The 27,247-nt window shown below is 40.6% G+C and overlaps 1 protein-coding gene across 1 annotated transcript in view; it reads left to right on the top strand.

Moving 5' to 3' along the window:
* IQGAP2 (IQ motif containing GTPase activating protein 2) overlaps positions 1-27,247 on the top strand; it is a 293,302-nt gene that overhangs the window by 25,704 nt on the left and 240,351 nt on the right. The window contains exon 2 of the mRNA XM_044916696.1: positions 19,693-19,792. Coding sequence (XP_044772631.1) covers positions 19,693-19,792 — 100 coding nt within the window. The remainder of the gene's footprint in view (positions 1-19,692; positions 19,793-27,247) is intronic.

Below are 27,247 nucleotides of genomic sequence, written 5' to 3' on the forward strand. Positions count from 1 at the left end.
GGAATATAGTCATTGGTACTGTAATAGTGTTATATGGTGACAGACGGCAGCTACACTTGTGAGCACAGTATAATGCATGGAGTTGTTGAATCACTGTTGGTGTACTTAAAATTGATGTATCATTGTCTATTAACTATATATTAATAAAAAATAATTAAAATAGTTGAAGTGAACAGAAAAATTGAAGTTAACCTAAGAGCTTGACAGCTGGGGAGTGGTTTAATTTATGAAATATGTGTGTTAGCAATACCATGCAGCCTTTAAAAAGAATGATGTAGCTCTATATAAAGGGACATGGAAGTATGTCCATCTATTAAGTGAAAATACTATTTACAGAAAAACATGTACGCAGTGATTCATTAACATTTTAATATAACTTAGACGTATCTGTGAAATTTTAGGAAGCCATCTTAAAGGAGCGCCATACTGTTAGTGGAGGTTTCTAATGGGGACCGGAATATGATCTGGGTGGGTCTTATGTGTGAAGGAAAGGGAACTCACTTGTTACTCTCTCTAGTTCTATGCTATTTAAATTTTATAGTGACTTTAGTATTCCTATTTTGCTCTTAGGAGTTAGTATGTGAGATTTTAACTTTTTTTTTTTTTGAAGATTTTTAAAGATTTAATTATTTTAGAGAGAGGTGAGCCAGAGAGCATGAGTGGGAGGGGCAGAGGGCAAGAGAATCTCTAGCAGAGTGCATGCTGAGCGCGAAGCCTGACTCGGGGCTTGATACCATGACCCTGAGATCATGACCTGAGCCAAATCCAAGAGTCAGATGCCCAACCAACTCTGCCACTCAGGCGCTCCGAGATTTTAACTGTTAAAATGTCATAACTTGACTTATTTCCCAAAAGCTAGAGCGCAAGGGGTCCCATGGGCTATCCATAATGGCCTGCCTCCTAGGGCACAGAGTATGGTGGACTCTTGGTGAACATGTAAGTCAAGAAAGGGAATTGCTTGCTTCCTGGGCCAGCTCTTACACCTTACCTTCCTTGTCTTTTATGATGCGAACTGCAGCAGTAAGTGTGCTGTTTGCGCGGGGAGGAACTGGTCCGCTTAGCGTGCATTGTAGGTGCCAGAGAGATTTAAGAAAAACTGTCTTTTTGTCGTTGATTAGTTTTGCTTTCTCTTCTCTGTTCATCACCAAAAAGTCTCCTCAATGGCCACACAGTTCCTGAAAGGCATGGTGGTTCCAAGTGACCTTTCCACAAGGGCTTTATTAGAAGTTAAGAGTAGACATACTCAGGTTGGGTTGAATCATTTAAGCTTGTATTATCTCTTAAATGAAATTAACTATACTCCTGTAATCAAATTGGGGAAATTCAGTAGCATTAGAAAAGATTTACAGCTTTAATAAAATTGAAACTGGTTTATTTCTGAGCTACTCTTCTCGGGTTGGTTTTTTTTGAGCATCGCATACTCCTCAAACTAATAGAACAGGGTGGAAGCATGAATATAGACCCAGATCTGTATTTTCAAGGTATAAGCCCTCTACTTTTTGTCTTGCACACAACCCAATCATACCTTATTTTTTAAACAGTCGTATTATTTAAAATAATACCATAATGAGAGCTGCTAAGAGGGACTTAACCAATGCAGTGACTCAGCTGTGTCCTGGCTTGGCAGATGCTTTCGCCCTTATTGAATTTACCATGAGTAGGATAGACAGAGACCTAAAATAAGGGATTATGAGAGGATTGGCTTACAATACGGGGCTGGATATTTTGTTTGCCCCTTCCGACCCACCATACTCTGTGCCCTAGGAGGCAGGCCATTATGGATAGCCCATGGGATCCCTTGCACTCTGGCTTTTGGGAAATAAGTCAGGTTGTTTATTTTCCTTGCTTCCACCTTCCCCGGGCTGTTGGTTAGAGGTGGTGCTGGTTTCCTCTGCTGAAAGACACAACTCCTATCAGATGGCTCTCTTCTGCTGTTGTTGCTTTTAAGTTCTTGATGCAACTACTTTGTCATCTTGTCCCTTCAGACCTAAGAGAGGTGATGGCGCTTCACTGTGGCTAGCTCCTGGGGATCTCAAATCCTTGCTAGTTTGCTTTACCTTGTTCATGCCTTTATAAATGGTTGCTTTCATTAAACTCTTTCCTTTTACCCTGTTTGAGTACCATTTCTTTCCTGCCTGTAACCTAAATAATTAGATAATATCCCAGATGAAGAATTTGAGGCTCAGAGAACAGTGAATCTCAGAACTGGGATAAGAATCCAGTCTGTTTTGTGTCAAAGCCTGATTCATAAACTCGGTGTTTCACTATTTGCCTATAGTGACTAAGATTCTCATCGTCCTCTTGAAATGGAAGAGAGACCTGAGGGAAGTTTGCCACCTGTTAGATGTGATTGTTGTTTGGAGGCTAAACAAGAAACTAGCTCTTACACATTTGAATAAGCAACCTACTTCAACTTCCGTAGTTGAGAGTTTTTTGTTACTTTCTTTTGGAATTGCCATGAAGATAATTTTATCATTCAGGAAAGGGAAAAATATCTAAAGTAATGTTCAGTTTGCCACTTAATTTTCTAGACTTGGCTCGGGTTGACTACTGGGTGTTTGCAAACATCTGATCCCATCTTTAAGGACGAAGTTTCAGGACATTTAAAAGAAATGCATAATTGAGTTGAAGGGCATTCCCAAAGAGACATCTAAAAATGTGCTCAGTAATGGCAGCCAAGTTGGAATGAATATAGAACTTCTTGGGCAGCTATTTTGAAAGATAAAATATTTATTTCTGTGTGTGATCTCTTGACTCAGAAATACCAGAATTTAATCGTGTTACCTGAGTCTTCTCTCACTGCATCCTGACTCTGTATTCATTTACTTGACCTGCAGAGGACTTCTAGGCCAACTAGGAAGATGGTGTTTGAGGGCGTGCCGCTCATTTTTGCCATATAACAAGAGTGATCTTTGAGGCAACACAGCCTAATGGTTAAGAGCTGGGCCATTGAGCCAGACTGCATTGGTGCCGGTACGAGCTCCACAGATACCTGCTCAATGTCAGGGGGGCTCTGTGCCTTGGTTTCCTTATTTGATCAGTGGAAATAATAGTAGGTGCCTTACAGTTTTTGTGAGGATTACATTAATTATGTAAAGGAGAATGTCTAGCACAACTATAAATGCTAAATAGTGGTTAGCATGTTGGGTTTTTTGTTTATCTCTGATCATCATCACCATCTTTAGCCTGGACTCCATGGATTCTTCTGCCCTTTGCGTAAATCACATTCCTTCGTAGACCTTGTCCATCAAACTTGACTGACCTTCTTGGAAAGATACAGGAATTAACTCCCTATTCCTTCCTACTTTTGAAGAGATTGTGTCTAAATCATGGAATAGGAGAAAAGGAACCAAAGGAGAAAGAAGAGATGATGAGCCTAGTGGGAAAGTGAGCATGCTGGGAAGAGAAAGCCTACCTCTAACAGTGTTGTTTTCTGTTGGTTTGTTTGTTTGTTTTCACAAAGCCAGTACTTCGGCTTCAAGCACATGTGTGGGGTGGTTCCTACTGCATCTGTTGTTAACAAGCCCGGTACCCTTTGCCATTCAGTCACTACCTTTTGTGCCTCTGTGTTTTCAGCTTGCGAAGTGTTGTTAACATCTGTTACTTCCCTCCCTTCTGGTTAACTTTGGTGGACCTGCAACAGGTCCTTTTTTTCTTTTTAATTTTTTATTGTTATGTTAATCAACATACATCATTAGTTTTTGATGTAGTGTTCCATGATTCATTGTTTGTGCATAACACCCAGTGCTCCATGCAGGACGTGCCCTCTTTAATACCCATCACCAGGCTAACCCATCCTCCCACCCCCCTCCCCTCTAGAACCCTCAGTTTGTTTTTCAGAGTCCATTGTCTCTCATGGTTCATCTCCCCCTCCGATTTTCCCCCCTTCATTCTTCCCCTCCTGCTATCTTCGTCTTCTTTTTTTTGTTGTTTCTTAACATATATTGCATTATTTGTTTCAGAGGTACAGATCTGTGATTCAACAGTCTTGGACAATTCACAGTGCTCACCATAGCACATACCCTCCCCAGTGTCTATCACCCAGTCGCCCCATCCCTCCCACCCCCCCCCCCACTCCAGCAACCCTCAGTTTGTTTCCTGAGATTAAGAATTCCTCGTATCAGTGAGGTCATATGATACATGTCTTTCTCTGATTGACTTATTTCACTCAGCATAACACCCTCCAGTTCCCTCCACGTCCTTGCAAATGGCAAGATCTCATTCCTTTTGAGGAATGAGATCTTCTTTATCCATTCATCTGTCGATGGACATCTTGGGGCAAGCATCCCTCCTGCATCAGACATGCAACAGCTATCAAAGTTAAAGGAATTCTGCTTTAAGAAAACAAGCATGAAAAACCCCGTGTGCCATAAATCAAGAGGGCATTCAAAGCCTGAGTGTTGAGTAGGAGTTGGAGCAGGATGGCACATGGGGAATGAAGTTCGAGCCTAGGAGGAGTGGGGAAAGGGCATCCGGCTCTCCCTGTATTAACTCTAGGGATCAGAAAGAGCTGTTCTACCCACAAAATGGGGAGTTGAAAAACTCTGCCCTCTGGCTAGGGAATTGCCATGGGAAAAGAGAGGAACCCATCAAAAACTGGGACCCAAAGCTGCATCACTCATAGATGAGGCAGTGGAATTCCCACCAGTGTGATCTGAGCCCCTCCATCTCAGATATGATCACAAGGTTGTCTAAAACCGGTGGGGAAGGTTAAGGGAGCTATAAAAAGGGATTGGGCTATAGAATCCTCACTGATACTCTAGCTACTCTACCTCTCATATTTTCTGTAGGGGATGTAATTCTCTTCTTCCCATCCTTCCAGTTAAAATAAAAACGTATGGTATGATTTATTATAAGAACTCTTTCTCAACTTCCAATAGCCTGATCTCATTTTCTTAAATGAAAAGAGTATTGCAGTAAAACTAGGTTATAACATTTATAGTCTTGGTCCTGATACAGACCTATGGATTGACTTAGCCCCGTGAATAGCTCCAGGAATGCATAAGTACGCTGTGTGCATGCTGGGTGTGTGGAATGGGGAGGGGGAGGAATGTGAGTCCTTAGAGTAAACTGAACGTATTTTTAGAGCCACAGGTCAGGTCTGAGAGCACACCTGGCTACTCGTGCTACCTTCACTTGGGCTGAGAGGTTAAACATTGGGTGGGTGTAACCTGTCTCCTCACTTACTGAGTCACTACTCAGCCAGAACCTCTCCCCTCTTCTGTTTTTTTTTTCTTCCAAAGTTTATAATCGTCAAACAGTAGGATATAGGAATAAAGACCAAATTCATTCTGCTTGGATCTAAAGAGATACATTGAAAGCTTAAATAAACCATGTCCTGGTTGAAATTTTTTTCTGGAAGAGGCTGTACAATGGGAGTGCCACAGTTTATAATGAGAAAATAGAATCAAGTTAATAATATCCAGAGTTTTAAATCATCATTATAGAACCTCATTTCAATCTGGGGCGCCTGGGTGGTTCAGTCAGTTAAGCGTCTGCCTTCAGCTCAGGTCATGATCCCAGGGTCCTGGGATTGAGTCCCTCATCAGGCTCCCTGCTCAATGGGGAATCTACTTCTCCCTCTCCCTCTGCCACTCCCCCTGCTTCTGCTCTCTCTCCTCCAAATAAATAAAATCTTAAAAATATATATATAACAGTTATCTGACCATAAAATGGATGGAAGCAGAGGTTATGGTAGATGTATAAATCTTAAAGTTAAACGTTGTCCCCTTGCATATATACAGAGAGACAGAGCTGTGTATGGAAGAGCATGGGTTCTGCTCTCTACTTGGAAGGATAAAGATAATTCATAACAGATATGCTCACGCCAAGAACTTATTTAGAACCAAAAAGCTTTTGGGTTATATGCTGGGATGTGTAGAGAATGAGCTTGCTTAGTTTTATCTACCAAATTGGAGGACATCTACCTTCCAAGAGTTTTGAATAACTTGAATGCAGAACAGACTTGGAGCATCCAACATCAAACAGCCCATATCTGAAAAAAGATGTATAAAAACAGATGGAATGAGCTATCCCACTTATGGGATAAGTGGGTCAAGTGCCTCGAATGGGATGCTTCCCAGGAACAACAGATCCCCGCCGGTTGTGCATCTCAGCTGCCCGCACATGCGCAGCCAAGTGTAAGCTAAGCTGAGTCAGCGCCGAGACCTGTACGCAGTGAAACCCGGGGCGGGTGGTGCGCAGGCCCGTGCATCCCGACCCGTACACTTGACACGGCTGCTTGCCGTGCCAGCCTTACCGAGTGCGGAGGTGGGGGACTCCTGTTTTAAACACTGCACCACAGATGAGCTGGGGACTAGAATGCACAGTGGCTGATTTCTGAAAGTGAGACTGAAATGAGACAACTCGTGCTTAGTGGCCCTGAAGCTGTGCCCTGGGCACTTCTCTTCGTGCCCCGTTTTTTCCATGCGTTCCCTCTCTTCTGCACTGAGGGCGGTTTTTTTAATAAGAAAAGCCATGAATACGCGGTTTGGGGGAACCTAGAAGTGTTCAGAGGTCGAGAGACGGCCCAGAAAGGCAGGTTTGCGTCTCCTGAAGGCGATGGGCCAGTAAGTCCGGGCGGGTGCTAGACTCCTTCCCACGTGTCAGCCGTGATCTCAGACAAGTGATTCAGCGGTTCCGAGTCTCTGTTTCCACATCTGTATAATGTCACAGGATCACTGTGGGCTCAATGCAGCAATACTAGTGCCAGGAGAATCTGCCATGTGAGCACTGGGGGGGGGGGGGGGCGGTGGAAGGGGGATGTGAAGAAGCCAAAACCTCACCAGCTGCTCCCCCAGCCCCTCTCCTGGTTCCTCTCCTCACTCAGTCCTGTAGCCCCGCTTCTTCACGCTGTCAGTCACAGCTGCCTTTATTTTCTTTCTGGACCTCTTCTTTCTGCCCTTCATCATCTTCTAGATAGCTCTTACTCTTTCCAGCATGACCGCGGGGGGTGGGGGGGGATGCTGGGTTGGGGGAGGGTCTGGAGCTGCCCAAGACCATGGCAGAGGAATCTGCCTCAGAGGGCAGAAACCCATGTAGTACTGCCTGGGGCTCTCTGACTAGGGGAGACCTCAGGATGGAAGTGGATGGTGGACTCGGAGAGGGAATGGGAAGCCTGGATTTTGAAGAGCAGATCCAAGACTTTTGGTTTAATCTCCATCCCCACCTCCCATGGAAGCAATGCTGAATATGTGCCAAAGGAAAGCAAATCCTTGTTGACTGAGTACTGGTGAACTGGCAAAATAAGGAACTTGGCTTGAGTATTTAATAGTAATTACAGTAATTTTATGTCACTGCCTTAACAACTGAGGCCCAATGAACTCTGTATGATTCCCTTGCAATTATGTGTATTATTAGATGTGCTAGGTTAGCTTTGTTGAAAGAGCTTTTTATCAATAGAGTGAAACTCTGCCCTGCTCTTGGAGTATGAGCTATCATGTGGTGCCATCAAATAACTGTTCTCCTTTCAACTACACTGCTTAGAAGCAGCAGTAAAGTGTGCTGGATAGTGTCCCTGTTCCTCTCAAGAAATGCAGAGAGAGACCTTTGCGAGAGTGGGGAGGGGCAGAGCGGAGACTCTGAAGGCTGAGTGGGGCAGATGGGACAGAAGACAAAGCACAAGACTGCATCTTGAGTGCGTGTGCACTTCACTCATTCTTCATTGACTTCTCTACCTGTGTCTCCCCACCAAACTTTCTCTCCTCTTTTTCAAACCTGACTTCAAACACTTGTAATCTAGAAAACTGGCCCTGATTAATCCCATTGCTGAATAATCTTTGCTCTTCCCCTTAGCTTTTCTGTTCTCTGTCCTGTAACTAATTTGTCCTTTTTCCAAAGGAGCTTTCCAACATGTCTCTGGCATTAAATAGGCGTTCTGTTAGATCGTAAACTCTGAGGGGCACAGAGTCCTTTCTCCCACCCCACTCCATCCCTTCTCTCTACCCCTGCCGTGCACTGGAACTATTTAGCCATTAGTTAGAGACTTTGCCACATACCAAAAGAAACATATTCTGTTGTTGTATTTATTGGATTTTATTACAAGGCATTTGGAAGCCTTTTTAGGACTCTGCATCTCCATTAATTCTCAGTCAGCATTTTGCACCTAGTGAACCAATAGTAAGTTTCCATCCTCACTGGGCTTCATCATCATGGACACTTGCGCTACATAAATGCTAGCAAGGTTCTCATGTCTGGAGTAGAAACAGTGACTTAATTCTGCAATTGTATTCAAATCCTCTAAGGAACTGGTGGCTGACACACACTTTGGCTGTCTCCTCTGATGTGCAATAAACATGTGGTGTAGTTTATGTACAGTACCGTGGTCCAGTCCCCAGCCAAGAAAGAACTGCTGGAGGGAGATCAGTTATTAATTTAAGTCTGAAGCAGAAGAGCATGAATTCTATTTTACATGGTTGCTGTTCTGGCTGTTGTATAAAGCTTTTCAGTCTTGGACCAAAGAAGCATAAGATCTTGAAAACCTTGGTGTCGTTCATCGTGCTCATAGAATATCCACTTTTCTAAACTTGGGACCTTGTACTGCATGTTAGAACAAAAAGCACACAAGCCAAAACCAAAATATTTTCAGCTTTGTTGCCCAAGTGGGGTAAATTCTTTCCCACAAGAGGGCCGTTCCCAGGGTATTTTATACCCTTCTCGAGAAGTTTACAAAATTAGGGTTTGTATACATTCTCTGCAGCCTGCAGACTTGATGTTAGCTTCACCCACCCTTGCCAACTCAACTCCTTTCCCACACCAGCCATTCCACTTCCTACTACTGCTCCCTGTACTGTTGACATAAAAGAGTAAAAATATGTTTGCTCTAAGAGAATAGGGTACTTCCAAAAGTTTGTTAAAAACTAAACACGAGCCAAGAGTTGGTTTTAAATACAAACCAGGTCTGTCATCTAGCTCTGGGACCTTGAGCAAAGCATTTAAACCATTTACTCTTAGACAAGGGGAAGTAATTTATACTTGTCCATTTATCTGTTAGGGCTGTTGCCATTGTAGGAGACAATTTTTGTGGTAACACTTTATGAATGTATAGGACTTCTCTGAAACAAAAGAGCCCAACTTACTTGGTTTAAGTCCTGCTGTTTGATATTGGCACCGTATGGGATGTAACATGATTTCTCACAAGTCTGGTCTCCCACCAACCCTCGGTGTGTGAAATGATGGTGATTTCATGTCCTTCTCAAAAACGGAGAAACTTTTTGATCATGATAGCTGCCTAAATTGCATTAGCCAACAATCCAGTTGAAACGTTTTCTTGATCCATGACTGTATTGTCAAAATATCTCCATTTGCATGGTATGATCCATTTAAGAGCTGAGTTTTGGCATAGTTAAAAAATTGACGGTCCTGAATCATGTGTTAATTCACACTCACTAACAAACAGCATATGCTTGCATTAATAGTGCCCTTATGTTCTACATCCTAGCCTTCTAATTGAGTCTGTTATATTAAACTTGTCTTCTAAATATACTTTGAGATTGGAAGGCAGCTCCTTAGTATATTGCTAGAACAGTGGGATGCTTCCACTTTTCTTCTCTTTAATTAAACAAACTTACGTTCATGTAAAGTGGCATATCAGGGGACTTTCTGGTGCTGAGCCATTTCTGCCTCCACCATCTGAAGTCACAAAATGAGTTGGCTGCTCCTTGTTGGCTTCCTTTTTCTTCCCCTGTACCATGCTCTACTTCATCCTGTTTGTTGCCAAATTCTGCCCTTGCAAAGCATCGCGCTATGTTTTTCATTCTTCTCCCTGATTCAGACTTGTAAGGTTTCATGTCAGACGGGTGTGTTGGAACCTTCTCTTCATTTTTCAGATGAGGTCCCTTTCCATTCATTCCATTTCACTTTGGTCTTAACCCCACCTGTTCTCTCCCATCAGCTTGTCTCACCCAAGCATTTAGGCATGTAAGGCCTTGAGACAGAATATCATGGCCTTAGTCGTCTTCCTCTCTGCTGTCTTTGAACTTCCGTGATCTTTTTTCCTCATTAAGCTGATTAATAATCGTTGCACATTTTCAATTGTCTGATCCTTCTCCAGAAGTTCAAATGGAGCAATTAGTGCATGGAAGGCATGCTTCACAACGGAACTGGCTTTTTTTTTTTTTTTTTAAGATTTTATTTATTTGAGAGAGCGAGAGAGTGTGTGTGCAAGACGAGTTGGGTGAGGGGCAGAGGGAGAAGCAGGCTCCCCGCTGAGCAAGGAGCCCAACGTGGGGCACGATCCCAGGACCTTGGGATCATGACCCAAGCCGAAGGCAGAGACTAATCAATTGAGCCACCCAGGCGTCCCTGGCTGTGACTTTCTAGATACAAGGATGATGTGTATGATTCAAAAAAGTTAAAAGACCCCAGAGGACTCCTTTTAAAAACAAGTGCTTTAACATTTACTATTTCCTTTTAGGCATTTTTCCCCCTCAATTACAGTGCATGTAATAACATAACCTTACATAATTATTAAGGATATATACCCATTACATATTGAGTTTGTGTATACATGTGTGGAATTCAAATTTTGCTTTCTTCAATTTATGTAATTTCAAATACATTCAGTTTGCAAATAATATGGGGATACACACTAAAGCCATTGAGTGAAGGGAAAATTAAGTATAATCAATTATCCTTGAAAAACTAGCTGATTATCTGTTGTCTTTATTATGTATACCTATAAATTTAATATTTTATAACTTATTTAATAATTGGTTATATTACAGTTTAACTGTAAAATAATTTTAAATGTATGTGATTTTTTAAAGTATTCATACAGCAGTTTCATGGGGTGGGTGGCATTATTCCCATTGTACAGATGATAAAACTGAGTGTCTAGTGTACTGATTTATAACTGAACGTGGCAGTATTACAGACATATTTAACCCCAAATCCACTTCCCTTTCCACTCAGCCACACCTCTTCATCACATGTTTTTGTCCGTGCAGTCAGAAATTCACCTTTTGGGGGGGAAAGAGAAGTAGAATAAAGGAGGGCCCCTGAGGAAAAAAAATGTTTAATTTTCTCAAATGTGTTCTCAGTATTTATTGATCATATAACTTTGCTTATGATGTGATGTATCACGTAAGCACGTTAAGTACTTATGTTGACATTTTTGTTTTTATTTTGCCCTTCTTACTACCCCTACATTCCTGGTAAGTGTAACTTGGCAATGCTGAGTATTACCTTAATATTTTTTTCCTTCATTGAACTAAATTTGAGATGACTGCATCTCTGAGAAATAAGCCTCTCATTTTACTTTCTATACTTTTTCAAGATAGCATTAATTTACATGGTTTGCAGTAGGAAAACAAAGTCACATAAATCTATCTGCTGGTTAGTAACACCCTCTGAAAAGCTTAATCACCACTGGGCTGGTCATCAAACACAGGCAGGGAGGCAGTGATATTGTGGTATAGTAGAAAGATCAGAACTTTGGAATCCGGGTTGTTTGGAATCCCAATTCTGCCATTTACCGGTCTTTGTGATCCCTGGATTACCTAAACCTGAATTACCTAAACTCCCTGAGTTTTTTTCCCACTAGAGAAGTAAAGATTGAAATTCCTATCTTAAAGGGGGATGCAGGGACTAAGAGATAATATATATAAAATACCTGGCACATAGTAAATGCTCATTAAGTGTTAATCTCTTTCATCTGCTATGTTTCATGCATGCATTACAAGGAGCTCACACTGATTAGAGAAATAAGACCTATGCCCTTGGGTGATTGGGTGGCTCAGTTGGTTAAGCATCTACCTTTGGCTTAAGTCATGATCCCAGAGTCCTGGGATCGAGTCCCAAGTTGGGCTCCCTGCTCTGCAGGGAGTCTGCTTCTCCCTCTGCCTCTTCTCCCACTTGTTCTCTCAAACTTTCTCTCTCTCTCTCTCAACTAAATAATTAAAATCTTTAAAAAAAAAAATATGCCCATGAAACATGCAGGAAAAACACCCTACTCAAAACCAAGAGGTGGTTTTGTTTTCTTGAAATAGTTGTGATTGCTTATTTTCTCCTAATAGTTGAAGAAAAATTAGACTAAGACTCGGTATTCTTTTGTCTTCTAAGGCTCAAACAGCTTTGTAGAAATCTCTGATATTCTGGTTTACTTGGGGTAGTTTTTCAGAGGGTAGGGACAGAGTGTTAGCAGTGACTTGCTACTCCCTGAGAACAGTCCAGGGAACTGTCATTATATAACCTGCTAAGTCTGTTCAATAATAGTAAAATATCATAATTCCTATGAGGTATTCAAGTTACAGTAAGGGGCACCTGGGCGGCTCAGTCCGTTAAGCGTTGGACTCTTAGTTTCGGCTGGGGTCATGAACTTGGGATGCTGGGGTCAAGCCCTGTGTGGGGCTCTGCCCTCAGCATGGGGTTTGCTTGGGGTTCTCTGTCTCCCTCTGCCGCTCCTCCTGCTCATGCACGCTTGCTCTGTCTCTTTCTCTCTAAAAATAGATTTTTAAAAATCTTTAAAAAAAATAATCTGTGTCCTTATCTATAGAGAACAGGGAGAATAATTTTAGGACTGGTTCTACATAATTTGGAGCATTTTGCACTGACCATCTTAGGCATAAACAGTTCATACTCAAGTAGAGATGACTTGAATTCCTTTCTCTTTTAAAAATAGTAGAAGCTCATCCAGACGAAAGGTTTTACAATTCCTCCTGTAATTTTAACTGTTGGAGCTACAATTTTTAAATTGGCCTTGGAAACTTGACAGTCTTTTCTTCCTTACTGAGATCTGTGTAAGGATGATGGAGTGTGTAGGAGCAGGCAGTGAACAAATGGAATTTTACTTATGCCTACTTGGAAGCAAAAGAAGTGCTTTTTACCCCTCAAATATTTTTTGAAATAATGATTAAGAAATCCCAAATCTAGCAATCATTGCCTTTAGTTCTTCCCTCAATTGGAACAAAGTCCTGGATCCTTCCCATCCCAATCTGCGGGGTGGACCTTAATAATCTCTCCATGGACTGCTTTGAATTTCTAGACTATAAAAAGTGCAACATTCTTCAGGGGCACCTGGGTGGCTCAGTCATTAAGCGTCTGCCTTCGGCTCAGGCCATGATCCCAGGTTCCTGGGATCGAGCCCCGTGTTGGGCTCCCTGCTCAGCGGGGAGTCTGCTTCTCCCTCTCCCACTCCCCCTGCTTGTGTTCCCTCTCTCGCTGTGTCTCTCTCTGTCAAATAAGTAAGTAAAATCTTTTAACAAAAAAGTGCAACATTTTTCAGATTTGCACAGTGGACCAAAATGAATTTTATTCTCTGTGGAGATGTAGACATGAGGTTCTGTTCTGAAAAGGTGTCCTAAGTTTTGAGATTCAGACTTGGTAGAAACTGACGGCATTTTAGATGCTCACGCAAGACCACATTCTTTTTTTTAAAAGATTTTATTTATCCATTCGACAGAGAGAGACACAGCGAGAGAGGGAACACAAGCAGGGGGAATGAGAGAGGGAGAAGCAGGCTTCCCGCGGAGCAGGGAGCCCGATGTGGGGCTCGATCCCAGGACCCCGGGATCATGACCTGAGCCGAAGGCAGACGCTTTAACGACTGAGCCACCCAGGTGCCCCGCAAGATCACATTCTTGTGGGAAACATGTTTGGAACCTTTTGTTTCCAAGTGGGATCAGAGAACCCTCTTTTGTAGGTATGTCTGGAAGCAATGTACGTCGAAAGCATATTTGCAGAAGAGGATTAACCATTTTCACAAAGCCTGAGATATTTTGTTCTTTTTCTTGAGTAAATATGACAAAGAGGTTTCCTAAGTCTTCTGGGCCTTAATAACCTCACTGAAAAAGGAGGTGGGTGGCCGGAGACTCGAACTCTTATAAGTAACTTGTGTAGTTTTGGGCGGTTACCTTCTTTCCTCACCTAGGAAATTCTCCTTCCAATGCTGAGTTTGAGGATTTAGGGCTTTGCCTTATTAGAGGAAGCAACCACAGTGTCTTATAACCCTGTCTAACCAGAATATCCTCTGAAGTTGTGTGTTGCTTTACAACTTTGGAGAGTTCTTAGAAATGTGTGATGGGAAAGAAGTTCCAGGAAAAGTGTGGAGGGCAGGCGTTAAAGTTCACCTTCCCTTAGGATCTGGACATTGTGGCTGTGTTACTCTCAGGGCATTGGACTTAGTAGGACTAAACCTGTAAAGGACACAGCATCTCTGCTTGTGAGCACAAAGCTGAGCACACCACTTAGCAGCTTTTATTGAGCACGTACTACTTACCTGGCACTTGGTAGGGGTGGATGAGGTAGGAGCCCCTGTACTCAGTGTCCCATAATTTTAGTCACTTGATAAAACTTCAGATGTTTTTAACACATGTCATGGCACTCTGTATCATTGTTAAAAATTCTTTAGAGTATTTTTGTTTTGTATATTTTTCAAAAGAAGACTCAGATTAGGGAAGTTGGATCATGTTAAGATCAAGTAGCTGGGAAATGCTTCAGGAAGCTGGTGTGAAGCCAGAATTTATCATGTGTCAAGTTTATTGAGTGTTTCGCCTTAGTGGAAATTTTGGACTGGGGGTTCTCTCATCTTTATATTCCACCCCTGTCACTTGCTCATTTTAGGGTCTTGGAATCAATTCTCTTCCTTCTAGTTCCTTCCTTCAGGTATCTGTCTCTGGTAGCCATTCTTTAAGTCCCCAGAATGGGGAGATAATCACTTGGCTATGCTCTTCTGGCTAAAAGCTGATCACAGATGTTCCAAGCTGGTTCAATACACGTTTGAATTGAATTACATATTCAGGACTGAAGATTTTCAGGGCTCCTTAAAGAAATTTTGAGTCACCCAGAATCATAACGTGTGTATAAAATGCTAAACTCTAGTATGGTACTATGAATTGATACTTTATACCATATTTTTAACCTGCTTTTCCTTAAAGGGACATGTTTTAAATACTACCATTTCATCAAATAGAGCTTCCCAGTCCTGGTGTTTGTGATTCTTGCTGACCCATCCTCCATTGGAGGGAGTATATCCCTACCTATCTAAGCATCCTGCAATTATGTCACACTTTGAGTTGTTTAACTATAATAAAAACTTGCTGAGGGACTTCCTGTGTGTGTCATGCTTTGTATCCGGTCCATAGAACAGACTGGCACAAAGCAGCCCCTCAAATACTTGTTGAACAAGTGAATGAATTTGAATACCAAGGAGATGGTGGCTTTGGTGTCTGTGAGTGTGAAGGAGCAAGTAGCGGAAATATAGTGACCAGGCAAACTCCTTAATGAATGAGGTAGGTCTTCAGGCTGTTTTCACATTGGATTTTGTGGGCATTCTTTGGAAAATGTACTTCTTAAGTTTCCTTCCATCGCTAAGAGTCTTACTTCGAAACCTTCTCTACCAATTCTTGTTCTGCTCCTTACACCTCTGAATAAGCCCTCTCATGTGATTTCCCCAGAATGTTAGCACTTTAAAATACCATCTTTCAGCCGGCATCTGCTAATGTTACAAAAGGCATTTTGTGAGTTGCTTATAGTTCTGGAAGCTGTTCTTCACAATGTCCTCGTGCCTCTTAGGGTTTGAGGCAGCAAGTAAAGGTGAACTTCAGAGGAAATCACAGTTAGTCAAGCTGCCTTAAGTTAAAAGAGGTTCTGAAGGCCCTTGGGTTTGGTGGTGACAAGCGTCTGTCCTGGCTCGCTCTGATTTAGCAGCGGCGGGGCCTGGGGCAATGAGCAGCGGCTGCAGAGCTGAGGGATCTGGGCTCCAGCCCAGGCTGTGCCAGTGACCTAGCGAGTAACCGCACGCCATCCCTTCCCCTCGCATGACCCATTTCCTAATTTGTAAGAAGGAGATAATGTCTGTCCTTCAGGGGGATGATGAGGGCCACACAGTAACAAGGGAGAGTGCTTAAGTCATGTTGAAGTGAATGATTTTATCAGTTCCGTGAGGCTCTTTAAATGGCAGGATGATTATCCATGCCAAGGGTTCTTATCAGAAATTGCTACTTAGTCAACATTGAATAATGCAGAAAAAGTAGCAGGCAACTTCTGTGCTCCAGAAGGATTGCCTTCTGCTGTGATTCAGACATTCTCACGCTCAGAACCTTAGCATATGCTTTGACCATAGGTCATGAAGGCAGGAAGGTGAGGCTGAAGTGGCCGTGGTTGGGAGGGCAGTGGCCAGATAGGTGGTCCCGAGGGCCAGGTCGGAAGGGAAGGAAGGTGTAAGCAGGCAAATCAAACTACCCACATAGATACTTCAGAGCCCTCATATTCACCATTCCTCCTAAGAGATGATTTGTTTGTCACATATTCTTATGGAGCCCATAGCCTGTGCAGGACAGTGAGCCCGACACGTTGAGGACACAAATTTGCCTTCTAGGAGTTTACTATTAAATGAAGCAGTATAGGAGGTGCCAGGAGAGAGCACATTTTGAGTGGGAGCAGACAGGGAAGACAGGAAAGGAAGTGATCGTTGAGTTGAGCCGTCAAGATGGGCAGAATTCTATCAGCTGTGGCCAATATGTTGGAAACTGCCATTTAAAGCTTTGTGGGGTGTGTATGTGTGTGTTAATTCAAGCATTAAGTCAAATCTTCCCTTTGGATGGGGTGATGTCATAGTTAGAGAGCTGAGTTCTCAGCAGCTCTCCTGGAATGGTGGGTTCCTGCGTGGCTTGTGCAGGGAGTTGGGGGTCGAGGTCTAGGAACTGAGTGCTGTTAAGACTTCTAGTTCCTCCTGGGTCGGTTGATTGAGGTGGGAGGAAGTAGCAGCCAAAAAGGAAGGTGGCAGTGAGAGTGGCTCCTTTAGAAAGTGACTCCTGCACTCCTACTTAAAAGTTGGGGAGGGTAGGACAATCGCGTGGATTCATACTAGGAGTTTTATACTGTTTTCAAGCTTTAATATGTCTGAAGTTACTATACAATGAAAGTGTCCTGTCAGAAATAGGAGACCATCTTTAGACTGAAATTAGAACAAGAAACTAGAAATCATGAGGTGTCTTTGGGATGAAGTGTTAGGAACAGTGGAAATGGAGGAATAGGTGAGGATATGTGGGCATGCCAGTTGCCTTCTAAGAAAACGCAGGGTAAGAGAAGCATAATTTGCAAAATATCTTCATTACGGGATGATGCTGAGCTCCCTTCATGAAGGTAATTTTTCAGCACAGGGTTTTGTGTTCTCTGTCTTCAGGGAACCGTGATAAATGTGAGGGGGGCATGTAGATGAATCAAGAGTCCTTTCCAGTACAGAACCCATTTTGTAGAGGGAGATGTGACTGAGCTTCTGTGATGAATGATGTAATAGAAAGGTGAACAAAAGTGCTGAGGAAATTAGGTGTATCCTCACTTGGAAATCCACAGAATTTTGCTTGAGAAGATGTCACACACAGAAGGTGGGAGAATGGCTTTCCAGGCAGAGAGAAAGTGGAATGCAGAAGCACTAAAACCTAAAATGTTGTGGTGTGGTGCTGGAATATAGCGCTCTCTGGAAGAAGTGGCTGGAATGCAGCCTTCTTGTAGGGCAGGAGTAGGAAAGTCTGCTTGATCTTTGTTCTGTAGGAAATGGGGATCCATCACAGGTTTTGCGAGAGAGAATAACATCTGCAGGACTGTGTGTTTGAAAGATGCTCTGGTGGTAGTGAGGAGAACGAGTGGAGGAGGGGTGTCTGTGAGGTTATTTGAGGATGTTTGCAAGAGTCCAGGGGAGAGGGGTGCCTTGGTGGCTCAGTCGTTAAGCGTCTGCTTTCGGCTCAGGTCATGATCATGATCCCAGAGTCCTGGGATCGAGCCCTGCATCAGGCTCCCTGCTCAGCGGGAAGCCTGCTTCTCCCTCTCTTCTCCCACCCTGCTTGTGTTCCCTCTTTCGCTGTGTCTCTCTCTGTCAAAAAAAAAAAAAAAGAGTCCAGGGGAGAGACAGCGAAGACCTTCGATCTTGAGGTGGGGGTGCAGAGGAGGTGGTTCCAGAGCTTGGTACTCCTCCTAAACTTGAGATCTCTCTTTTAAAGTTCATACCAGATTGAATTTATTAAGAAAAAGAAGATGCTTTTGACAAACACGAATCTTTGTTGACCCTTATTGATACTATTGGTCCAGGATGAGGTTTCCCTGTTTCAAGGAATGGAGCCACACTGGGAAGTTGAGAGTGGTAGAAAGGGAGGATAGGATAAGGGTGGTGAGCTGTGTGGAGACATCTGCTTCTTTGGCCCCAATTTTGTTATACCCAAGCCTGTCCTGGTGCTTTTCCACATCTCCCCTCTTCTGCTGGTTCCTTTTCTTCCTCATCTATAAAAAGAGACATTTTCCTAAGTTCTTCCATACTGTTTTTTTTTCCCTATCCAATCCACACATTAGATTCTAGCCCTAATGTTTCTACTTTTCACTTGTGCAAATGACTTCAATCCTGTTTGCTCTGTAAAGTGGGACAAATTACCTGCCTCATATTGTCATGAGACTTATATGAGACAGTTCATAAGAAACACGGCCTAAGGGCTTGAAACAAACTAAGCACTTGGTAAATAAGCATCTAGCATGTTTTTATATGCTTAGGGAATTCTGCCATATTTTATATTGATGTAGATTTAAGCCCTTCTTTTTTGAGTTCTTTAAGGGTTCTGGTATTATTTTTAGATCTTAAGCATTTAGCATTGTACTTGCTCCAGTAAGAGTTCAAAATTTGGTCTTCATTCCTTTTGTTTGCCACGATGATATTTTGGACTCATCAGTAGGGCACGGGATTGGCCTTTCTTAGGGATGGACGGGTGACTTTAACTCTTCTGCTTGGAACCAGGGGTGTCATTTATGAAATGGCTGATTGGAACTTGTAGCTGCAGAAGAAAAGAGCATACTGACATTCCTGCCCCATGTGACCATATCCCTGCTACACACATATCTTGTGTTCATTGGAGGAACAATGTAACAAAGTGGAAACCAAATTGATTTTATAGTTATCATAATTAAAGTTCAGGATTGAAGAAGGAAAAGGAGTTCCTTGTTATGAGAAAGGAATGTTGTCATGAAAATGGACAGCTAAGAGTTGGCAGATGCGACAGGTGAGTGCTGTTGAGACTCTGGGCAGAGGAAATGCGCTCAGGAAATGGGGAGGCCCTGTTCTCTATAGAAAAGCAAAGTTGAATTGTGGAAGTTTATAAACTAGGTTTGTGTTGGAATAAAGAGTGTGGGCTTGAAAACTGCTCACTTGATGGCTCCTTTGTTTTGTTCTTTTGGATGCCTGTTGACCAGGAAGGTTAACCTCACAAAGGCCAAGAAATACGTGAAGGAGGAATCTTAGAGTTTGGCATCTATAAAATAGGGTTTGCAATGGATGAGAAGCTTTAATTCCTTTTAGGAGTGGGAAAACACATGTCCTTGTAGATTATTTGTTAAACCTCAGAATTTCCAGGAAGGTCAAGCTGAGCCACTGGGCCAATTCTACAAGCTTGTTAAGGAAAGTTGTTGCAAGTGGACCATGCTCTAATTGACTTGAGACTGTCTAAATTCTACAGCATCATGTCTATGAACTATGGCTGTTTTCATTCTATGTAGTAATTTTAGCCCATACTGCATTTTTTTTTTTTTTTTTTTGCTAGCAATGACATATTGTAATAACGCAAAGGCAAATCTTTCTATGCCTGATGTTTCAATACCCCTGTCTTTCAGGGTCCAATGTTGAATTGCATGAGTTTTTTTTCTAGTTGTTGTCTCGGGTGTTTATTTGATGAATTCTGCCCTTACGAGTAATGTGACTCTCTCCTCTGTTTTTAGCTATCGTGGATGATGAAAGGCTCTCTGCAGAGGAGATGGATGAGAGGAGGCGGCAGAACATTGCTTATGAATATCTCTGCCACCTAGAGGAAGCCAAAAGGTAAGATCCCAACATAGTCTATTTGCGCACCTTCTCTTAGATGCTCTTTGGGATCCTACACTTTTAACAACTCATTTGCAGTCTTATTGGTAGCAGTGTAACAGGAGAAGGACCACCTGTTTTTTTTTGTAAATGGTCTGGGGAATTGAGAGAAATTTGCTGCCACAACCAGGGTCAAGGCACTAGGGAAGCAGCTAGTACTTCTTCTTCCTCAGATTCTCCCAGGAAATCTCTGGCCAAAGTGCAGATTTTTTCAAATTCCTCATCTCACTGGTTTGGATGTGGGGGAGCAGCGAAGACTTAAATCAGCTTCCTTTTTTTAAGTTTTTAATTTGAATTCCAGTATTGTTAACATATAGTGTTCGTTTTAGGTGTGCAGTATAGCGATTCAGCAATTCTGTATGTTACTCAGTGCTCAAAGCAATAAGTATACTTTAATCACGTTCCCCCAGAGCTTCCTCAGATATTTTTCTCACCCCCACCCCAATAATTATAAATGCCCTATAGGACGGTATCATTTTGGACTGAAGTCCATCGGTCACTAGGTTAGAGAGTAGGTTTATGACTGCAATCTCCATTTTAACCCATGGGTGTGTGACCACTTAGGATATGTTGTCTCTAAAATCATATTGACTCTTGAAGACTTTTTAGATTATAAGTAAATGTTGGTTTCTCTGAGGAGAAAGTGAAGATAAACTAATTTGTACTTAGGACTCTGTGTCAGAGGACTCAGAAGGACTTTGTCCTATGCTGGGTGAATACTGCTACAATGCTCATATGCCATGAATTACATTCTCATTTAGTGCTTCCTGCTGTGATTGAACAATAGTATTGTTCCATGGACAGATTATATGTTCCAGCTTTCTTAAGTATATAGAAAATATTTAGGTACTGGTCATTGGTATTATCTCTAATCACTGATAAATAGCTATCTACAGAGCTAGAGGAATGAAGTTTGTTTTTTTTTTATTATTATGTTCAGTTGGCCAACATAGAGCAGTACATCATTAGTTTTTTTGTTTTTGTTTTTTCTTTTTATTAACATATAATGTATTATTTGTTTCAGGGGTATAGGTCTATGATTCATCAGTCTTACACAATTCACAGTGCTCACCATAGCACATACCTTCCCCAATGTACATCATTAGTTTTTGATGTAGTGTTCAACAATTCATTAGTTGCAAAGAATGAGGTTTTAAATCAGTGTTGTGTAGAAGAACATTCAGTGACACATGAGCTAATTTGCCTCAAAATTGCATGAAAGGGGATTTCTCTGGGTTGTTTAATATTTTAACAGTATCTTATAGATCTAAGCTCTGAAGACTACATTTAAAGGTTATTAAATATGTGAAGTTGACAGGCTGCAGGTCACTGAAGACTCAATATCAGTAAGATTATGAAAAACATGCTTTTAGTCAAGTTGTTGATAACAAAGTTAGATAAGGAGAGTGATTCATAAACATTCAAAATAAACATGCTTTCAGAGAAAACGTTGAGGGAGATTTACCGGAAATTTTCTTCTTAAACACACTTTGTGTTCTAAGTTTTTGCCTCTTGTTTTTTTCTAAGTGAGAAGCAGTGTCATACAGAGGAGATGTGTGACTGGGAGTCAGTGGACTGGATTTCCTGGTCCCAGCATTACCACTTAGGAGCTCTGTGACCTTGGGCAGGTCATCTAACCTGTGGGAAATTCAGTTTTATCTCCTCTCTAATGGGATGATAAATATGTTAGCGCAATAAGGAGTTTTCATTGTGTCATAAAATAAAATGCTTAAATAATAAAATCTGTTAGTTCCCCCTGCCCTACATCCTGGGGGTCCCCCCCCCTAAAAATCAACTAAAATCAAAAAGGCGTAAGTGTTCTACAAACTAGAGTACCAGTCAGGTATATGATGATAAGCATAGTTTTCTCCTGAATGTATCAAATGTATCAATACAGCTTAGAAGCTTGTCATATTCTTTAACATTTTCAAAATTTTGTAGTTGAATTTTGTTTTAGAAAAGTCAACAATTGGTCCAGGTTCTTTGAAGAAAGTTTAAGAGTAGTTTTATTGAAAGAAAACACTATAAAATACACAACTTTTCCTATAAGAGGGTTTTATAAATTTTTTTACAAGAAGAGATCAGATGTAATATGTATTTATGAATCTTATTAATATCTGGACTTTTTTGTGACTTTCAGGGAACCTGATTCTTGGTCATGGAGTCTGTAAAAAATTATGTGGTCATTAATACATATGTGTAATATGTGAACTATGTATGTGAACTATGATTTCAGAAAGCGTAATGTATAGAATTCTGATGGTCCTGAACTCAAGAAATGGGTGAATTAGTTTCTGTTCAAAAAATTGAGAGGGTTTGGCACACGATTGTTTTACAATGCTCATGCCTTCAGAATATGTCATAGTGGATTTATTATAGTGGGTGCATGTGCATGTGTTAATGTAAGTGTGGTTGGCTGTTTCTTGTTTCTTAATTCAGTTGAACTGACTTTAGTGTATTTTAACTAAAAATGTGTAGGTTCTGTCTTTGTGCCTCTTTTTTCATTCCAGAGGTGAGAGCTGGAAGGATATGTTGTTGTATGTCCTGTAACTCAGAATTTGTAAAAACTCAAAATTGTAATAGTCCATTATATATTTAGCTTTGCTTTTATTAATTTCAAAATTCTATGATAATTATTAAACTATTTAAAAGTTGCTTCATTCAGAGGAAATACCGGTACTAACACAAAAAGAATGATGGACTACTATGAATAATTATAAGCCAACAAATATGTTTAGGATAACCTAGATGAAGTGGACAAATTCCTAGAAAGACATAAACTATCAAACTGACTCAGAAAGAAACAAAAAATGTGAATAGACTTATAACAAGCAAAAAGATTGAGTTAGTAATCAAAAAATTGCCCATTTTTCCAAAAAATATTAGAGGAGGGAACACTTTCCAACTCATTCTACTAAGACCAGTCAGTATTTCTTTGATACCACAACCAGACAAAGGTAGCTCAAGAAAATGATAGACCAATATCCCTTATGAATACAAATACAAAAATCCTCAACAAAATAGTAGTAAACCAAGTCCAGAAACATATATGAAGCATTATATTCCACTAAGTGGGATTTATCCTAGAAATGAAAGTTTAGTTTGACTCAAAAATCAGTCAAGACAATTCAGTGAAGAAGAAACTGTCTTTTCAACAAATAATCCTGACACAACTGGTAATACACATAAAAATGAATTTGGGTCCCTACCTCATGCATAATCTAATCTAAATGTGAGAACCACAACTACAAAACTCCTAAAGGAAAACAGGAGCAAATCTTTGTGATTTGGGGTTAAGCAATGGTTTCTGAGACTTGACACCAAAAGCACAAGCAAAAAAGAAAATAGACAAATTAGCATCATAAAAATTAAATCTTTTTTGATTCAAATGATATCATCAAAAAAGTGAAAAGTCAACCCACAAAATGGGAAAAATATTTGCAAATCATGTATCTGATAAAAGATTTATATCCAGAGTAGATAAAGAACTCTCATAATTCAACGTAAAAAGTAAAAACCTAATTTTGAAGTGGGCAAAGGTTCTGAATAGACATTTCACCAAATAAGATACAAATGTACAATTAGAACACGGCAGGGTGCTTAACATCATCTGTTAGGGAAATGCACAGTGAAACCACAATGAGGTACTACTTCATACTAGAATATGTATAATCAAAAAGACTGACAATATCAAGTATTTGCAAGGATGAGGGTAGGTGCTGGTTGGATTGCAAAATAGTGCAGCTACTTTTTTTGTTTTTAAAGATTTATTTATTTGAGAGAGAGAAAGAGTGGGGTAGGGGCAGAGGGAGAGGGAGAGAGACTCTTAAGCAAACTCCCTGCTAAGCATGGAGCCCAACATAGGGCTCGATCTCATGACTCTGATATCATGACCTGAGCCAAAACCAAGAGTCAGACACTCAACCAACTGATCCACCCAGGTGTCCCAGTGCAACTACTTTTTAAAACATTCTGGCAGCTCCTTAAAAAAAAATAAATATGGAGTTACCATAGGACCCAGCATTTGCACTACCAGGTATATACCCATGAAAACCGAAAACCTATGTGCACACAAACCTACACACAAATGGTCATTGAAGCATTATTCATAAGAGCAAAAAATAGAAATAATCCGAATGTACATCTACTGATGAATAAACAGAATGTGGTATATCCCTACAATGAAATATTCATATATAAAAATGATATTAGCAAATCAAATTCAATAATGTATAAAAAAAAGACTATATCACAACCAAGGGAGATTTATCCCAGGTGTGCAAGGCTGGTTGAACATTTGAAAATCAGTTAGTGTGATCTATCACATTAATAGGCTAGGTAAGAAAAATTACATGATGATGTCAATATATCAGTGTAGAAAAGGCATTTGACAAAATCCAACACTTAATCATGATAAAAGTTCTTAGTTAAAGAGGAATAGAGGTGAACACGCTCAGTTTGAGAAAGACTCTGAACAAAAAATATCGTTCTTAAAGTTAACATCATACTTAATGTTGAGAAACTCAAAATTTTCCCTTTAAGGTCAGATAAAAGGCAAAGGTGTTCTCTCCCTACTCCTTTTTAACATTGTACTGGAAGTTCTAGCTAATACAATAAAATAAAAAAAGAAAGCATATACAGATTGGAAATGAAGATATAAAACTGTATTTCTTCATAGATGACATAACTGACGATATAAAACCTGAAAAAACTAAAAAAAAAACAAAAACAAAACTAATAAACAATTACAGCAAACTTGGAGGATACAAGATTATATATAGAAGTCTATCATTTTTTTATATACCAGCTAAGAACAAGAGCAATTTGAAATTAAAAACACAACTCCATTTACATTAGGCTCAAGAAGTGACTTAGGCATAAATTTAATAAAATACACACAAAATCTATATGAAGAAAACCATAAAATTCTGATGAAGTAGAAGAAAGAATTAAATAAATGGAGAGAGATTCCATGTTCATGGATAGGAAGACTTAATATTGTTAAGATGTCACTTCTTCCCAACTAGATCTATAGGTTTAATACAATGTCGGTCAAAATCTCAAGTTAGTTTTTGCATATTGACAAGGTGATTCTAAATTTTACATGGAGAATCAAAAGATCTAGAATAGCTAACACAATATTAAAGAATAAGGATGGAGAACTGACACTTCTGGTCTTCAAATTTAATATAAAGCTCCGGTGATGAAGACAGTGGCATTGGTGAAACATTAGGCAAATAGATCAGTGAAAGAGAATGGAGAACTCAGAAATAGACCCCTATAAATATAATCAATTGACCTTTGACAAAGGAGCAAACAAGTACAATGGAGCAAAGATGATCTTTTCAACAAATGATGCTGGAACAACTGGACATGCAAAAAATGAATATAGACCTTAGACCCAATACTCTTCACAAAATACACCATTATACCCTCCACAAAAATACCTCAAATGGATCAGACTTATAGAAAGAAAAAGTATAAAACTTTAAAAAGATAACAAAGGAGAAAACTTAGATGAAATTGAGTATGGCAGTGGCTTTTAAGATGTAGCACCAATGGCATGATCCATGAAAGAAAAAAAAAGGGAAGCTGGATATCATTAAAATTAAAAATTTCTGCTTTGCTAAAGGCAATGTCAAGAGAATGAGAAGACAGTCCACAGATTGGTAGAAAATAATTGCAAAAAACATATCTGATAAAGGACTCTTACCCAAAATTTGCAAAGAACTCTTAAAACCTAACAGTAAGAAAAGAACTAGATTAAAGAATGGGCTAAAAACCTTAATAGACACATGACTGAAGAAGACATACCGATGGCAAATAAGCATAGAAAAAGATGCTCCACATCATATGTCATCAAGGAAGTGCGAAATAAAACAAGAAACCACTGTACATTTAGCAGCATGGCTAAAATCTGAAACACTGACAACACCAAATACTGAGGTCATGTAGCAACATGAACTCTCTCATTGCTCATGGAGATGCAGAGTGGTATAGTCACTTTGGAAGACAGTTTTACAGTTTATTAAAAAACTAAACCTACTCTTACCATATGATCCAGCTATCATGCTCCTATTATTTATCCAATGGAGTGAAGTCTTAGGTCCACACAAAAAAACTGTACATGGATGTTGATGAAAGAATTTTTTTAAAGATTTTATTTATTTGAACGAGAGCGAAAGAGAGAGAAGGAGAGTGCACAAGCAAGGGGAGGGGCAGAGGGAGAGGAAGAAGCAGACTCCCTGCTGAGCAGGGAGCATGATGGAGGGCTCCATCCCAGGACCCTAAGATCGTGACCTGAGCCAAAAGCAGACACTTAATCGACTGAGCCACCCAGGTGTTCCTGAAAGATTTTTTTAATAATAATAAAAGTTGAACATGACCAAGATGACCTTCAGTGAGGGTGAAAAAATAAATACACTGTGGCATATCCAGACAATGGAAAGAAATGAGCTATCAAGCCATGATAAGATCTCAAGGAACCTCAGATGCATACTGCAAAGTGAAATCTGAGAAGGCTACATCCTATATGATTCCAGCTATGACATTCTGGAAAAAGCAAAACTGTGGGGACAGTAAAAATTATCAGTAGTTGGGGGAGGAGGATGAACAGATGGAGCACAGAGGATTTTTAGGATAGTGAAAATTCTCTGTATGATGTCATTATATATTTGTCCAGACCCACAGAATGTGTAAGACCAAGAATGAACCATGATGTAAACAATGGAATTTAGATGATTATGATGGGTCTATGTAGGTTCATCAATTAGACCAAATATTCCAGTCTGGTGCAAGATGTTGATAATGGGAGAGACTATGCATGTGTGAGGGTGGGGGGTATATGGGAAATTTCTGTACCTTCCTTTCAATTTTGTTGTGAATCTAAAACTGCTATAAAAATGGTTGTAAAGAATGAAATACTGGGATGCCTAGGTGGCTCAGTCGGTTAAGCATCTGCCTTGGCTCAGGTCATGATCCCAAGATCCTGGGATTGAGCCCCACATCAGGCTCCCTGCTCACTGGGGAGCCTGCTTCTCCCTCTCCTCCCCGCTTGTGCTCTCTCTCTCTCGCTGTCTCTGTCACTATCTCTGTCTCTCTCACAAATAAATAAAATCTTAAAGAATGAAATATTGATACATACTTCAACGCAGATGGACAGTGAAAATATACTGAGTGGAAGAAGCCAGGCACAGAAGGCCACTTACTCTAGAATTCTGTATATATGAAGTGTCCAGAAAAGGCAGATCTATGGAGACAGTTGGTAGATCACTGATTGCCTAGGCCTGGAGGGATAGAGGAGTTGGGGAGTGACTGGTAATTGGTATGAAGTTTGTTATTGCAAGGACAAAAATGTTCTCAAATTGGGCGCCTGGGTGGCTCAGTTGGTTAAGCGACTGCCTTCGGCTCAGG

The sequence above is a fragment of the Neomonachus schauinslandi genome, chromosome 7, assembly GCF_002201575.2.
Source record: "Neomonachus schauinslandi chromosome 7, ASM220157v2, whole genome shotgun sequence".
NCBI classification, from domain to species: Eukaryota; Metazoa; Chordata; class Mammalia; order Carnivora; family Phocidae; genus Neomonachus; species Neomonachus schauinslandi.